Below are 16,717 nucleotides of genomic sequence, written 5' to 3' on the forward strand. Positions count from 1 at the left end.
ACCTCATTGATGCAACAATACTACTTTATGCCTTTTAAAATGTTTTCTTTGGCAATTTTTAAAGATTCAACTAAATAAATTATGTGATTTTGCAACAGACTGCTAGTAACAAAGTGAATAATGATACAATTTAAGTTTGTCTTTGTTAATTTGTCAGTTGTAGACAACACTGGTTTATTTAGGTGGGTTTTTATGCTCATGGTGACTTAAAATAAGAAAAATATTGCCTCTGAAAATCATCAGGTACAAGGACCAGACTGAAAATGATTGAAAAAGCAGCCAGTGTCCAAAGAAAAACTTTGAAGACCTTCAAATGGACTAAGGTACAACAGCTGAAGACCAATTTAAAACATTACAAGAATGTCTGGCACAACATGAAGAAATGGATGGTGATTCAAGACTTTAGCACTGTAGCTCCCAGACCAACAAAGACTGCAACACAACACACAGACACAAAAATATTCATATTCCTCCAGGCCTCGGCTTCTGTTTGAATGCACCACCAGTTTCAATAAAAAATAGAAGACTATTGTTGTCTTCACGATTGCGTTATTAGTAACAGAAGCATTTGAGTGTATAAACCCAATTCTGTGTACCATTTGTGTACAAAATGAATTCAAAAACTGCAATTTTCACATGACTAGTGACCGTGGTAGTTTCACTCAATCTCACTCAAAAAAAAAAAAAAAATCTGATTTCTGTTAAACTCAGAGCACCCTGAGGCCTAATAGAATGAGCCACTTCCTACCTGCAGACAGAAGTCTCTAGAAATGGCGGGATTCAGCTCATTGACCGGATATTAATGGCTACTTCCGGTGATTTAGCGCTGTGGACTCCAGGTGATGGATTGGGGACACCTTCACTGTGAATTGGAGCATTTGGTGGCTCCATTGTAAAGCAATTAGACCATTACAATAGAGTCACTTTGGCAGGAAGTCTGTCTATGGGACACCAGGTTGACCAACTAGAGGAGAATGAAAATGCCTTTATTAAGATGGACAGAATGGTAAATGGTAAATGGCCTGTATTTGTATAGCGCTTTACTTAGTCCCCAAGGACCCCAAAGCGCTTTACACTACATTCAGTCATTCACACATTCACACACACATTCACACACAGGCGGTGGCAAGCTACATTGTAGCCACAGCCACCCTGGGGCGCACTGACAGAGGCGAAGCTGCCAGACAGTGGCGCCACCGGGCCCTCTGACCACCACCAGTCGGCAACGGGTGAAGTGTCTTGCCCAAGGACACAACGACCGAGACCAAGACGAACTGCCAACTCTTGAGCCACGATTGCCCCAAATAGTTGATACCAAAGAAGGGGAGAGAGACGAGACACTTCTAGAAAGCTGGAGGTTAAAGTTGCTGTGAGTTTTTATTTCCATGTACATGAACATGAGTGACAAAAATGCTACAATTAGGAATAACAATGTAAAAAGCTGAACAAAATATCAACAAGCACACCATAGCTTAATAGTCAACATATAATTCAGCATGGAACATCATGTCCTGCAGAAACTTGGATCACAGTATGAGTGTGTTTCCTTAATCTCCCACTCAGTCTTCACCATCGAGCCTCCTAAGCCAGTAAACATTTCAATATTCATTGGTTTAGCATGCCACAACACAAAGCCAGTCAGAACTGGTCCCCGCCCACTTAATTAAAGCAATTTATAAATATTTTACAGTATAATTATGGAGACAAATTGAACAGAGGAGCTACAATAAACCTTCAGGTATTGCATTTGCTGGAAGGGAAGGACAATGTGATTAAAACCAGCCGTGATATATCATGATATAAATGCCACAATATGGCCAGAGTTGGACGAAAATCATATAAAAAGATCAATCAGCTGTTTTTCTTTGGAGCAAACTGTGTTCCTGTGTTACATTTCATAGCAAAATATAGTCATTAAGTGCTCCATTCATTCATTAGCTTCTTTTCTATCAATTTTCTCTTTCTCCTTCAGCAGCCAGAGCAGCAAAGCAACACTTAATCAAGAGTTTTGTGCTTCGACTTGTGAGCAGCTGCTTACCACCAACCTGAGCTGAACAAAAATACTTTTTTCTATTCTTTTCTAGGAGGGAAAAAAAATGTAGAGATTTCTGATTTGCTCAGTTGTAGCTGCCAAAGTGAACATCTGTTGGTCAGGGAAAATTAAAGAGTTTGCACTGTGATAATATTAATTCACTGCGGGTTGAGTAAATGTTTGGAGAAAACTGTGGGAACTCTTCCAGCATTCTGCGAGGCAGCCGTAGTCCGAAGACCTCCTAATCTCATTCCCGGGCATGCTGTACATTTATCAAAGCATCTAGTGTCTCCAATATTCACACAAGGTGTCCTCTGGTTTGCTTTGGGTTTAGGAAGTAGCGAGACCGGTATCTATAGCAACTCCAAGCTCATCACATAATGATGTAAGATACATTTTTTTTTGTCACATTTGGTGTCAGTTCGCAAAATGCCATTAATGATGTGAAGGGACTTGTTTTATCCCAACCAGATACCTTTCAGTGCCTAAATCAAACCAAACCATGGCAGACTGTATAACACATGAGTGTAGCCACCATCACCTACTGGACTCTGTAATTTGAAGCCTTAATGCTAGCTTTTTGGCTGATACCACATTGGTTTTTGAATCACACCTGCTAATTAGTGCAGGCTAATAAAATGCTAGAATTTTACTCATCAAAATGCAGAAACATTTTAGATCATTAGATCATCACACAGTGAGCCATTTAATATTAGCCAAACGATTAAGTGAAAAAAAGAACCTCTGATTCTAATCTCGCACTGAAAGCACCTTTTTACTACAAGCCGTATTCACTAAATTACACTCACACGGATACATCTGGGGCAATTCTACTTTTATTGCCCCTGACTGGAGTAGCCAGGGAATCAAACCACCGACGTTTTTATTTATTTACAATCCACAAAGCCACAGCTAATTTACATAGGAGGAAACAACCGTTTAGTTTTATTTACTTTGTGTAACAGGCTGTGAATGTGTCTTTTAATGCTGCAAAGTTTGGCATTTTAACATGGAAGCCATAGACTCCTAAAAGAACTGCAGCTTTTAGCATTTCACATTGGCTTCATTTTCAACCCCAAAGGTTTCCACTTAGCCTACCAGAAGCAAAAGTAAAAAGCAAGTAAAATAGAAAAATAAATCAGTGAATGAAAACTAAGCAAAACAAAGCTCAAAACAGAAACTGAACTCTAGCCCGTTGCATGTTATGTTTGATTCACTTCTGACTTCTGAGAAGTCCAGTGTGCTGCCTCAAATAAAAATGTGAATTAATTCTGTTATTTGCCTGATAAACAGCAACGTGATTTTTAGTTTTAAAGAAGTTTTTTGACAGATTTCTAAAATAGTTTTCATGTTTTTGTGACAGGTGGTCTGAGGACTTTAAGCACTTTGTGTATTAGCATTTTAAAAGAGGGCCATTAATCTCTCGAGGTCCAATATTGATGCCACAACCAGTGTGTGACATCATCTGACAGAACAGCAATATTTCACACCCTGGGATGAAAACAAAAAGAAAAGCAGGCATTTCTCTCAGGATAACGTCAGGTTTAGAGAGGTTTTCGTCCAAACTTGCAGACGATATGACAGAAAAGGCAAAGACCAGCATCAGGGGATCGTTGCAGGGGTACCTTTGTCCTTGAGGCAGAGAGTTCAAGCTGTCAAATGTAAGAATAATAAGGAGGAGGAGAAGCGCTGATCCTCCAAACTTAAGTCATGACTCATTTCACACTTGTACAGCCACACACACGGTCACAACTGGAAGCCAGCCAGTACAAGATAGTGGCCAAATAACTGTTGGCCAGTGCTAAGTGTCTTGCTCAAGGGTACCCGCAAGGGCAGTTTTCAAAGAGACACCTGCTCGTTGGGTAAATCACAGTGTTCCAGCCAGCGCAACCCTTCAATCTCCTCCCTTAAATTACAGGCAGCTGCTGCCCAAATAAAATAATCCTTACAAGTATAAATCAAAATCTGTTTCTTGATTTTGTCACAGAACCATCAAATCAACACAAGTGCAGAAAACCATTTCAAAGTAAAACTTGCATTAAATATAAAAGTTTCAAGCAATCACAGGACTGCATTGCATTCACATGAAAATGATTTTTTAACTGGGGCCCCAACAGTATAACAGACTGAATCAGACACTGGCTGAAAGCTGTCAAAATGCGAAATATTTGACATTCATGTTCATTTACCGACCGTTTCCCCACAGTGTCTTTCCTACAGGGGAATAGTCAATAAATTAATACATATTTGGTACTTACATTAAAAACATATTTATAAGTTATTAGAAACATTATATTCAAGTTAATGAGGCATTTAGCTATTGAATTATGCAATCATTTGCATAATTCCCACAAGAGAAATTTGAATACCAAGACAATCTGAGTTCAAAATTGCTTGTTTCAGGGTTGTTGTTTTTTTGGTTTTTTTTGCACATTAAAGTTTTTTTCCCCCTTTGGGAGTCAAAATGTTCTTCAAATAAAACTACATAAACAAACTCTGTAAAAATCTTAAGCATGAAAACAAAAATTAATCAAAACTTGTAGGTTTGGTGTATGTAAGCACTACTGAAGTGAACATTTTCAGAGATTGAGAAAAAAAATTAAGAAACCATCCTCTAAAAATACGAATTGTAAAACTTTCCTGCATTTTTATTTATTTATTTATTTATTTATAACATTTATTCACTGGTTAAAATACTTAATTAACAGATATCACCATGAAACTTTCACAGTTGTTTACTTATAAAACGTATGTTTTGTATTAACAGTTTGTGAAATTCACTCTATAAATATGCAAGTGATGCATTATCTCAGTTAAGGTGGACTTTGCCCAAATTATTTTGGCCATTTTTGTGTCATGGAAGCCAAAAATAGCCCCCAAAATCTCAAACTTCACTTGTGCATGTAGTATTTAAGGAATATAAATGGCTCATACACTGTACTTTTACTGGAAAAACTTTGAGATGAATGAAATGCAAACGTTTCTCACTTCTCCTGTCCCAGTAACTAATTCATACTGAAAAAGACTTAGCTTTACTTTCTTGCCAATGTTTTTTTTTTTTTTTTAAGTTGTCTTTGCAGCAGAGAAAAAAAAAATCAATTCTCATGAATATTGCCAGTGTTAATAACGATCTAAAAATAATAAAAGCTCTGGCTAAAGCGTTATGGGTCAAGTTTTCTTTTTAAATGATTACTTACATAACCAGAAAAATCTTTACAGCTAAAGTTCCCCTCGCTTCACCATGAAAAGTTCAGTAAGACATGAAACAGATGTGGCATTGTCTACAGGCTACTGCATTCATACAGACCATTTAATAGTGCACCTTTCATACAAATCATATCAAGTACACAGAGTTGTATATTGTAAATATGAATTACTTGTAGGAGTGTGCATTTTCACCAGTAAATGAGCCTCTTGTGAAAGAAAATGCTGTCCAACGGCCCAGCGAAGTGCTTATGTAAGGCAATAGACTTTTAAAGTCTGTAGTAATGGAAACATGTATGCAGAAAAAGGCCAAAAACAACTTGTAAACTGGTTTGGTTTTAGAGTTTTGTGCATCCTGAAAGGCTCGTTAGGTATGCATGCTTTCATCATTTTCATTAATCATTTTCAGCAACATACAGCAATGAATTCTTTAACTCTGGGTCACTTAATCCATTAGATGTTAATTATCTTGCTCATGACTATGTTAGCTGCAGTTCAGCTGGGAATAAGGAAAGATGAGGAATTTTTCTTTCCTTAGCTGTGAGCTCAACATTTGTGGCCTCTGCTCTTTAGTAAACAGCACAAATGTGGACCTTTAGGATGCCTTAAGGCATTAAGATGCACTCTGAACTCTGCCGATGCAGTAGGCAAATCTGCTGTCAGTGTGATTCGAAATGAAGGAACACAAGTATGTAAACACAAGGCCAGAGGCCAAGCCTAAAGGCACTCAAACTTGTTTATTCCAGACAGCTCTTAACCAGCTTAACAACCTACGTTCAGAGTTCTGAACTGCAAACAGTGGTGGTGAAAGACTTTTTAAACAAACTCTTTTCGCTGTGTCGTTGTTGGGAACACGTGCACAACTGGTCTATCCGTCACATACTCCCACTTTTTTCCTGTCAGGCTGGGTCAGGATTATTTTCTCTCTTATCATTTTTATGCTTTTTTTCCGCCCTCATAGTGAAACTCTGAGCAGGGATTCTTGGCAGCTTGGCAGATGATTCAGTCCCTGGTCTGTCTCTGTGCTGAAGACATCGGCGGGCGCTTTCATCTCATATTTCCTCCTTGTCGGAAAAAAAGATTAATATTTATTGTCATATCCAGACTAATATACAAGTATTATATGTATGTCATAGTGTTCAGTTACAAGTTAAGTGCCCTGCTTTGATGTTCACATCCTAAAACCACGCTCTGCCAAAAATTTGTCCACCCCAGGATCCAGTTGTCCGGCACGAAGAGTAACATAGTGTACGCTGTTAAGTGCCAGGAGGCTTGCCAGGTTTTATACATCGGGGAAACCAAACAACCTCTGGCGAAGCATTTATTTATTGATTTTTAATTTACTGCGTACAGATGTTTCACGATTGTTTGAATGTCTAGTCTCCGCTTTGCAGTCAGCCTTCAGTCCTTGAATTGTTAAGGATTAAATTACTTGTGTCTCAGCATGACTTCAAAAAGCTTGTCCATCTTAAGTCAACTTGACTATTGTAATGAGCATTTACAGGCTTCTCTAAAGAGATGATCAGACAGCTGCAGCTAATTCAGAACGTCGCTTCTCGAGTGCTCGCTGAGACCGTGAAAATGGCTCATAATGCGGCAGTTCTCAGATCTTCATGCAGGCTCCTGATTGTCAAACTATGAGGCAAAAAAAGAAAGAAACGGTTAAAAAACATTTCTGACCGGCTGCTATGTTATAAACCATCCAGTGCCCTCCGGTCCTTTGAAACGGCTCCAATTTCTATCTCTATGCTCCCTCTCCAGATCTGGAACAAACCCTCAGAGAGCTGCAGCTTTTATTCAGTCAAATCATTTCTCATTTGTAAGAATGCACTGTACTTTTGTGTAATGTTTTTGTATTATTGGTCATATTTTTTTTCCTCTTTTATTAGTTCTTTAATTTGAATTGTAATTAATTCCTGTCTGCACACACACACACACACACACACACACACACACACACACACACACACAATTTATTGAGCTTCTTTTTTATTAAATTGTAAATGGCCTGTATTTGTATAGCACCTTTCTAGTCCCTAAGGACCCCAAAGCGCTTTACACAACCAGTCATCCACACACACATTCACACACCGGTGATGGCAGCTACATTGTAGCCACAGCCACCCTGGGGCGCACTGACAGAGGCGAGGCTGCCGGACACTGGCGCCACCGGGCCCTCTGACCACCACCAGTAGGCAACGGGTGAAGTGTCTTGCCCAAGGACACAATGACCGAGACTGTCCGAGCCGGGGCTCGAACCGGCAACCTTCCGATTACAAGGCGAGCTCCCAACTTCAGCCACGATCGCCCCTACCTTCTTTTTTATCATTTCAATCTTATTTTGACTTTTCATTGTACTTTATTTTTATTAGGCTGTTCTACTTCATATGAGCAATTTTTAGGTTTTTAACTCATTAATTTTATTTGCTTTTACATTTTACCTTGCTTTTAGATTTTATGTACAGAACTTTGCCAATTCTCCTTTAACATCTTTCCTTGACAGCTACTGCTCTTTTTTCAGTTCCCTCTATTGATAAGATACAAGATGAGTTCAGGTTCCAGTACCTTCACACCCCACCAGGGGGCCATGGCCCATTCATTAATTATCCAGTTCAATGCTGCTGGTGGGTGGGCTGCTCCCCCAGTTGTCACAGAGCCAGAGAGAGGGCACGCCCTTGAAAAGTTCCCAGTCTGTTCCAGATAATAAACTTTACTTACATTCAGTTCTTGTGTTTATTACCTTAAAGGCAATTAAAAGACCTGCATGATGGATGCATTAATGACTGAACCTGAACATGTGGACTGGTTGATTCAAATCATTAAAAAAAAAAAAAAATGTTACCACTGCCATTTTAATTTAGTCTATAATTGTATTTACTTTTTGTTTTCCATTTCATTTCAGGTACAGAAAAAAAAATAATCATCCAACCATTCATCCACCTAACTGTTGTTAATGGCAGCCAATAAATCAATGGAGTGGCCTTTTTGGATCCTGTGTTTAAACGTGCGCACCGAATCAGATGTTCTGTGAGTCAGTGTCATTTTTTCAGATGGTGAAGAAAGCAGAGCAACTACCAGCTAAAGAAAGGTTTCTAACAAGTACAAATCAAAGCAGATATACACACATTTACTAGGCGGAATAACAATAAACACAGCTACAAATGATCATTTCGGTCCATCTCTGTTCGATGAGCCAAAAGCTGTTTCTTAGCAAACGTGTCATGCAGTCAAAACCCATCATTAAAGATCATTCTGTGCAACTCTGTTTAATTCATTAGCAAATATGTGGAAGTCTTGATTTTCACTGAAGTAAATCTATTGCTCATTTGCTTTTCCAGATTGTTGCATGTTCTTTCCTTTACTGCCATCTCAGACCCACAAATAGCATCAATAATCCTGCCACAACAACAGGCTTGGCTTTAAATAAGCCTCTGCGTCTAATTTTATCATCAGCACATTACTCATTCACACCGTCCTTTCCCTCCTGTATAGTTCTCCACAGGCTTAATCCACTACACTTTAGCAAACCCGTGTTTGGAGATGGCCTCTGAAAGCAGTAGATTGCAGTTTCCCCTGTTTCCCGTGTCAAGAACTTACAGCTGAATTTCTTTCTGACTCGCTCCTCTTCCTAAAAGCCTGCCTTGGCCTCAGTCTCCAGAGTCAATGCCAGGGTTGGCAACCAAGTATGCATCTACCCAGCACTAGCTTTTCATTAATCATCGTCTCTGCCGCGTGCCAGGTAGTCAGAAGATGTGACAGGATAGGGATAAGGACATCCATTTTGCTTTCCTGGCCAGAGACATTGTTAACAATAAGGCAGGCAAGTCTTGTCTCACCATCAGCCACAGGCTCTCTGATTTTGTTAATTTAATTGGTTTCAAGTCTGAGGAGGATTTGAGGAAGAAACAAAAGAGGAGCGGTGATGTAGCAGCACAAAGAACAAACAGAGAGCCAGCAAAGAACACAAAAGATAAGAGATGAGTTTGCTTTTTGATATCTTTACCCGTCTCCCTCAGCCTACAGTGAGCTGAAGAAATACTGTGTGCCTCTCCTGTGTTTAGAACAGTTGCTTTTTTATCACCATCCTGCAAAGGGACCAGAGAGTGAGGGGATTCAATAAGAGATGAAAACTTGGCCGCTGTCTAAATTCACTGGGTTGACACATAGTCTGCTGCCAGGGACATTGACATGCAAACACTTGGCCACAAGTTAGAGGAACGGGAGCCGAGTGGCCCGGAGCAGCTCCACAGACTGCTAATGGTCAGTGTGTCGATTAGATGGTGGGAGGCAGATAGAAATCTCGTTATACTATTAATTGATTCATAGCTTGGAGCTCAATCCAGGGTTGTGATGGAGGTTGGTCTAGCTCAGCAGTGCCAACATGCAGACGGCACCGGACTGCCTGCTGTGAAGAGTCTGCAGATGTTTAACCCACTTTGCATTTATTATGCTTCACTCCGAATTTAATTCAGAGAGCTCAGTGCAATGGCATCTTTACCGCATTAATGTGATCTTAAAGAGGATATAGTTGCAGTACAAAACTTAAAAACAAGCAATTATCAGATGTATCCCAAGTGATTACAAGTTAATGAGTTCGTATGATGTCACCAGGAGGGTTACAAATGAGGGGATTGCTCTTGGTAACCGTTCATAGAGCCAGAGGTTGCCTTTGGGATTAACATCAACATGTTTTAAAAATGTTTTTGCAGTGTGGAGGACAATCAAAGCATCTTCCTTGGAAAAACAGCTGCCTGTTCCTGCTCCTGAGATCCTGAGATCGCTCAGCTCGAACCACTTAGTAAATGTGGCAGAAAACTATTTCTGGACTTGAAGATTAGAATTTAGAGCTGCAACAATTTCCACCTTAATAACATTTGGTTTGGCGTTAAAAACATAAATTAAAACTGAGACTTGAAGTTGGATATTCGGAGCGACCGGCGTTCAGTTCAAGGCGACGAGACTGCTGAAATGAATTGCTGTCACAGCTGGATTCATCAAGAGCGTACAGACAGCTGCTTATTCAGTGGTGAAATTTCATCTGTCACAAATGACAGAAGCTTAGATTCACTGAGCTTCACAGACGTGGCTGTTGGATTTTGAAAGGACTATAAACACAGAGATTCAGTCAGTTAATCATCAGAAAAGTTTATTAGATGTGCTTTGGTTTGTTGTTTAAGGAGTCTAATGAGAAAACTATTTAGAGATGCAACGATGTATCAGGCAAACATATCAGCTTTGATTGTTGTAGAAAATCCTGAGACCAGGCTTCAACTCGTACAGAAATACTAACTCAAGAGAGCCAGTTATCAAAGCAGAGACCAGAGTTCTGAGATTTATCTGTTTTTTTTAAATAAATAATATAATTTGTGTAATATAATGACATAAACTGGAGACACAGCACCGCTCCAGCAGTAGATAGCATCAAGTTTGAACATAAAAGTCACCTGTTTCTTAGAAGAACAATGTGCTTTTAAAAAAAAAAGAAAGAAGAAGAAACAAAGAACTTCCAAATTAAAAGTTGGATCATTTCCACTCTTACTTATATACTATTTATTGTATGTCATCAAGGTGCTCTAACGATGGGAGATTTTTCAAATAAAGGCCTTAACAGTTAACTGTTAAAAACAACAACAACAAAAACCCACCAGTGTCAGATATATCTCTGATATTCAAAATAAAAATCCCAAGTTTATAAGAATAATAAAGGAATTTAATTGACACTCTTTTTTTAAAGATGAAACCCTCCAAATACTTATTGAAGATCAATATAATTTAACACTGAAATTTTCTAAATAAAACCCCATAGGTCATTTTAGAACATTAGCATGATGCTCAGAAATATCGCCATTTTGAGAATAAAAACCTATTTACCACAAAATTTTTAGCAGCAAGCCACAGACCAAAATCCCGTAACAACAACAGTCCCACAGCAATTTCTCCAGAAACTGCATAGCTTATGTTAATGCTGCAAATGGATATGTGGCAACAGTCAACAAAGTTCTTGATTTGGAGAAACAACACATTCAGAAAGAAATTGTCTTTTAAAACCACCAGACAAAACTGATAAAAGCAGCCATTTTTACCTTACAGAAAACGGGACCAGCTCCTTGTTCATCCACTTTGTGTGTTTAAGTTCTGAATTAATGTCTTATAACACTGAGAAGTGGTAGACAAACAACTCCTGTGTTGGGTAAAAATCACTGCTTTTATCAGTGGAGCTTGGTAGAGTGTAACTGCTTCACTTCCTCAGCAGGAAGAGCTGTCGGGCAACAGGTAAACCGGTAACAATGTTCCAAATATAGGGTGCACTTAAACTGATATTGATTTGTTATTGGTGGCCAAAAATCTGCTTTGCCACTGACTGTGCTCACAGACATAAACACAGGTCAAATGGCTTCCAGGTCATCCACAGAATCTATTTATCATACAGAAAAAGGGCCCTGCTGTGCATGATCTCTTGGGACTTCACCAAATAAGCAGAAGCCACATCTAAAAATTCCCCTCTTATTGATGACTGCCATTGGTTAGGAGGATGGCATTTTCCGATGGCAGTGTTTGATGTTTATCTTTTGTTTCCCATCAATTTTGTGCCAAATAAATGTTCAAAAACATTGTGATGGAAGGATAAAAGACTTTACAACTGTTGATAATGAGAATGTATTTGTTTCTCTTGTTGAAAAGGAGGATAGATGACATCAAAGACAACAAAAACAAGAACACACACCCTCCGGCCCTCTCACACACACACACACACACACTTCAAGGTGCATCCCTAAAATTACAAATTAAGCTTTAGGGTGTACAAACAAGAAGTGATGCAGCACAAGATTAAAAACAATGTCGCCCAGCATCTTGACCTGAATATAAACTATATTTTACAATGTTTGGTTGCACAACATGAGTTTGTATTGATGGACTTGCAAGTGGGCCTGGAGTTTAAAAGGTTAAATTGATTACAGTTCTAAAAGCCTGTAATAAAATTTAGTCCAAACTGAGAAGGCATAAAAATAACTGAACTCAAGCATTAATGACCTCCAGGGGGACTTTATCTTAGACAAGGCTCCTCTCCTGCTGGCTGGATGCCTGCACTTTGCAGCTAATAACAGCACTAGGGCATGCAGCAGTGGTAACTAGTAGCAGTCACAGGTATAGACATGCTATCATCAATATGGAGCAGCTGAATTCTGATGACGGGAATTAAGGGATGAGAATGCTCCACTTCTTTATTTACAATAGCAATGATGAACGGCATTTTTTCCCACAGATAAGAGACAACTTGAAATGATTGAGAAATAAAAAATAAAAAAACTAAGACATGCCATTAGTATTCCAGCCAATGCATAAATGAGGCACAGTCACAGTCTCCTGCAGTTTTGTGAAAGACTGTAGTCAGCAGATTTAAGAGAATGTATTATTAAGACAAAAATAGGACAATGAATGCTTCACTTCGACGTACTAAAAGGTTATGAAAGTATATGTCCTATGTGTCTCCCTTATGGGCAGATCAAATGAACAAAGCTACAATAAGAAACGATACAGAATACACCAGGAATGAAGAGGCGATAACAGAGGGCCCATAAACAAAAGGAGGTTAAATATTATGTGTCAGGGACCTTGACCCCGTAAAGCCCAAAACTTGCCCTAAAGCAACCATGGGGAAGGAAAAGAGGCATAAAATGTTCTCATGTCTAAGCATTAGCCAAAAGCCTAAAGGTGCAGTTTTTTGGATTAAACGCAGATGGGGGATTGCCATGTGGCTGAGCCCTGAATAAAGTGAATTACAAAAACCCAGACGAGACCAGACAGAGCCTGGATGACTTTTTGAAGACCAGTGAAGGTTAGAAAGGACTCAATCTGAGCTATAATCCATGGTTGCTGGAGGGAACATAACAGTGACCTTTCAACTACAGATAACCACCATTTTAAAAAGCAGCTTACAGATACCTGGCACTTTTGGTCGCTACTTTTCTTTAGCTCGTCGACTTTAACAGAGAACTTTCTACCCTTTGAGTGCAAAAGATCCATGTGCTGAAACCATGGTTCTCAACGTGTGGCCCACGGGCCAAAGACAGCACATGGCAATGTAGAAAGAGTGAACACATTTCATTCATCCACATTTTATGTCATAGGACACCAAGTGAACATTTCTCATTATCTTTAATTGCCATTGTAACTAACTAAATCTTGTTAATACTGTTAATACTTCCAACCTGTGTCAGAAAAATAAATCTTATGGACACTAAAAGTGTTTGACGAGCTCCCTTTTCCATGTGCCGGCTCCATAAACCGATATTCTAAACTCTGACAAGAGGTTTCTCTGAAATGAAATCTCTTTTCCATGAGACACCAGACCAACAACACATAATGATTACGACACACCAGCAAAATGCCCCAGTACTGAACTCCACAGCCTACCTGACTATTATTGCTGACCATGTCCATCCCTTTATGACCACAGTGTACCCATTTTCTGATGGCTGTTTCCATCAGGACAATGCACCATGTCACAAAGCTCAAATCAGCTCAAACTGGGAACATTACAATAACTTTACTGTACTCAAATGGCCTCCACAGTCACAGATCCCAACCCAACAGGGCACCTTTGCAAAGTGGTGGAATGGGAGATTAGCATGGAGGGTGTGCAGCTGATAAATCTGCAGCAACTGTTTAATGCTATCCATGTCAATATGAACCCACATCTCTGAGGAGGGTTCTTGGTTCTAAAGGAAAAAGAAGGTCCAATTTGGTACAAGCATACTAAAAATAGCTGGTGAGTGTATATTTACATATTCAGTGTAATTATGCATTAAGAAAGTGAGTTTCTGAATCTCTTAACAACATAAAACAATTAAAGTGAGATGCAACTTTACAACCCTGCTAAAACTGACTTGCGCTTTTGAACTGTGATTGCTTGTGCTGTGAGTACAACCTTGGTGTCAATGAGTGCAATCACAACAAAAATCCCTATGGGGGTAAGAACTGAGCCAAAGGGGAAAAGTCAGGATGAAGAGGTAAAAGAGTTAAGAGGACTCTTCAGCACCATGGACAGTTCACAAGGCTCATAAAACCAAGTCCTCAATAGAATTCCTCCTAAATCAATCTGCCCTGCACACTTATTCGCACATGCTCTTTTATCACCTCATTTACTAATAGGTGTCCTTTGCGCTCAATGTCATTAACAGTAGTGCTCGGGGATAAAGTCATCTTTATTCTAAGTTATAGCGTTAAATTAATGACCTCATCACTCACACACACACACACACACACACACACGATTACCAGCTGCTTTGAAGGTGTCTGGTTACATACGAGCTTCCTAGAAGTAGTAGTTTAAAGCTGACACTCCAGTGTTGCTACAGCACATGCGTAGTGATATTACAAAGCTGCTTTCAGTGGACAAAATTAATTCCCCTGAACACATCGGAGCTTGTTAGTGCCAAGAGGTCAATTTCAGACACAGAGGCCAAACACGTAATTAATACGAGACGGGGGATAATCATACACGTGATAGCGAGGTCTAGAGCAGAAGTAGTTCCCAGGAGTTCGTGCCAGTTCAATGTTGCTGGGATCTAACAACATATATTAACAACACATCTATTGTTTATTATAAAGAGAATTTTGCTTCGGCTGTGTAAGAAAAATAAGAAAAATGCAACGCTTACCTTCACTGCTTCAGCATGGGTGACTTTATCGAAGACTTTGTCGTTGACTTTCATGATCTGGTCACCGACCCGGAGACCCTCTTTCTCCGCCAAGCTCCCGGGCTCCACCAGGGACACGTAGATCCCGACTCCGTGCTCCGAACCGCCGCGAATGCTGAAGCCCAGGCCCTCGTTGCTCTTGTGCCGCTTCATGGTGACCTGGCGCAGCTCACCGGGCGGCTCGTGGATAAAGTTCCTCCCGAGAAGAGGTACCAGGGGAGCTGTCCCGTCGCTACTGGTGCTGAAGCTGTCCGGAGAGCCCCGCAGCGCCACTTGAAACTCGGGGGGGTTGTTTGGAGAGAAATGCCCCGGGGGCGTCGGGCTAGCGCTGAGGAATTCGCCCGGGGACGGCTCGGCGTGTCCGTTGCTTGCAACTAAATCCGACTTTAAGTAAAGGCCCTCCGAGGTGTACTGCTCGAAAAGGAGCTGATCGGAGCGGGGGATCACCAGCCGAAGCATGGGCAGAAGTTGCCGTTTGCTGGGAGCGTTGAGGATGACATTGAGGGTCTGCACCAGGTCGTACACGTTGCGTTTGGAGTGGTAGACATTCAGGCAGTGGATGAACTGCTCCCTTTCGAAATCGTTGAGCAGGAGATTGAGCGCGTTGTGCAGCTTCCTCACGTTAGCTGACAGCGTCCGTGCGCTGGACGCCACAGAGTTTGCCGAAGAGCTGAGCGACATGCGCTCCAGGTCGGTGCTGCTCATCCTGGCGGTGTGACCGGGACACGGCACCACACTTCTGCGGGGTTAGAGAGCGCACATAACGGGGTGGACGCGCGGGATCAGACCGGCGCTTGGCATCACGACCACTGGAGCACTTGCAGCGCGGTTATACCCATGGTCTCCGGTACCGACAGATGAACCACTTCAGGCTGTTATTCTCGCAGACACGAAAGAAGTTCAGAGAATTATGCCCAACTCAATGTCAGCGTTCACCCAAATTATCTCGCTAATATTGATTAGATATCGCTAACAGTATTCCGCAAACTTCACGCGCAAACGGTGCGTCACGGCTGGGAATGCAACAGCCGCGTGGAAAACTCGTCCCACTCCGTCAGTGAGCTTACTAATGTGCCACGTAAAGCTCTCTGCCTGCGTGTCATCAGCTGCCGTCTTATTTTCCAGGAGGTCAGGTGGCTACCGAGCTGCCGCTTCTCTGGTGTCCGCCTCGCCGTCAACAGCCCCACTCCAGTTCAGAATAAACACCGGAACTGAAAATTACACGCATTCAGTCCAACAAATTCGGCAAAAAGGAATAACAATTCCTTCGATGAAGAAAACAGAAAAGGATGAAAACTTATTTTTGGGCTCCTGCCCCGCGTCTCGAGGAGTTCAATATCCCGCTGTGGTCACCGTTTTACTTCCAAACGACTTCAAGCTCGCAAAAAATATCTATCTATGCACATCTGCACGGAACAAGAGAGCTTTGTTGGTTTTTGCTTTTATTATCCGTTTGCTTGAAGTGCGACGGTGTCCTGCAGCTCAGAGTCCGCTTCCCAAACGTTACTAGAGCGACTGAGCAAAAACTGGCGGATCTCTCGCTTCTGACCGTCCCCTGTCAGGAAATGACGCAACCTCATGCAGCCAATTAGTAGGTGGGAATTAGCAACAAGCACTCGTGTCACAACTGACGCCAATAAGTTAGTAAATGGATCTTTAATTAGACACAACAATAAACTGCTCTTTACTCAGGGTCGTTTGAAGGATTTTATAAATGGGGTGGCACATATATATATATATATATATTTATTTATTTATTTATTTTTTTTTTTTTTAACGT

At 40.7% G+C, this 16,717-nt stretch overlaps 1 protein-coding gene across 4 annotated transcripts in view; it reads right to left on the reverse strand.

Moving 5' to 3' along the window:
• Positions 1–16,510, reverse strand: part of whrna (whirlin a) — a 212,298-nt gene extending 195,788 nt beyond the window's left edge. For 3 of the 4 annotated variants that reach the window (XM_042220570.1, XM_005921732.3, XM_042220571.1), the window contains exon 1: positions 14,899–16,510. In XM_042220570.1, the coding sequence (XP_042076504.1) occupies positions 14,899–15,642 (744 nt within the window). In that variant the 5' untranslated portion in view covers positions 15,643–16,510. The remainder of the gene's footprint in view (positions 1–14,898) is intronic. The other variant, XM_005921733.3, reaches the window with a different exon arrangement.
• Positions 16,511–16,717: the final 207 nt, after the last annotated feature.

This window comes from Haplochromis burtoni, unplaced genomic scaffold (assembly GCF_018398535.1).
Source record: "Haplochromis burtoni strain Fernald_Lab_line unplaced genomic scaffold, NCSU_Asbu1 Contig_51, whole genome shotgun sequence".
Lineage (NCBI taxonomy): Eukaryota > Metazoa > Chordata > Actinopteri > Cichliformes > Cichlidae > Haplochromis > Haplochromis burtoni.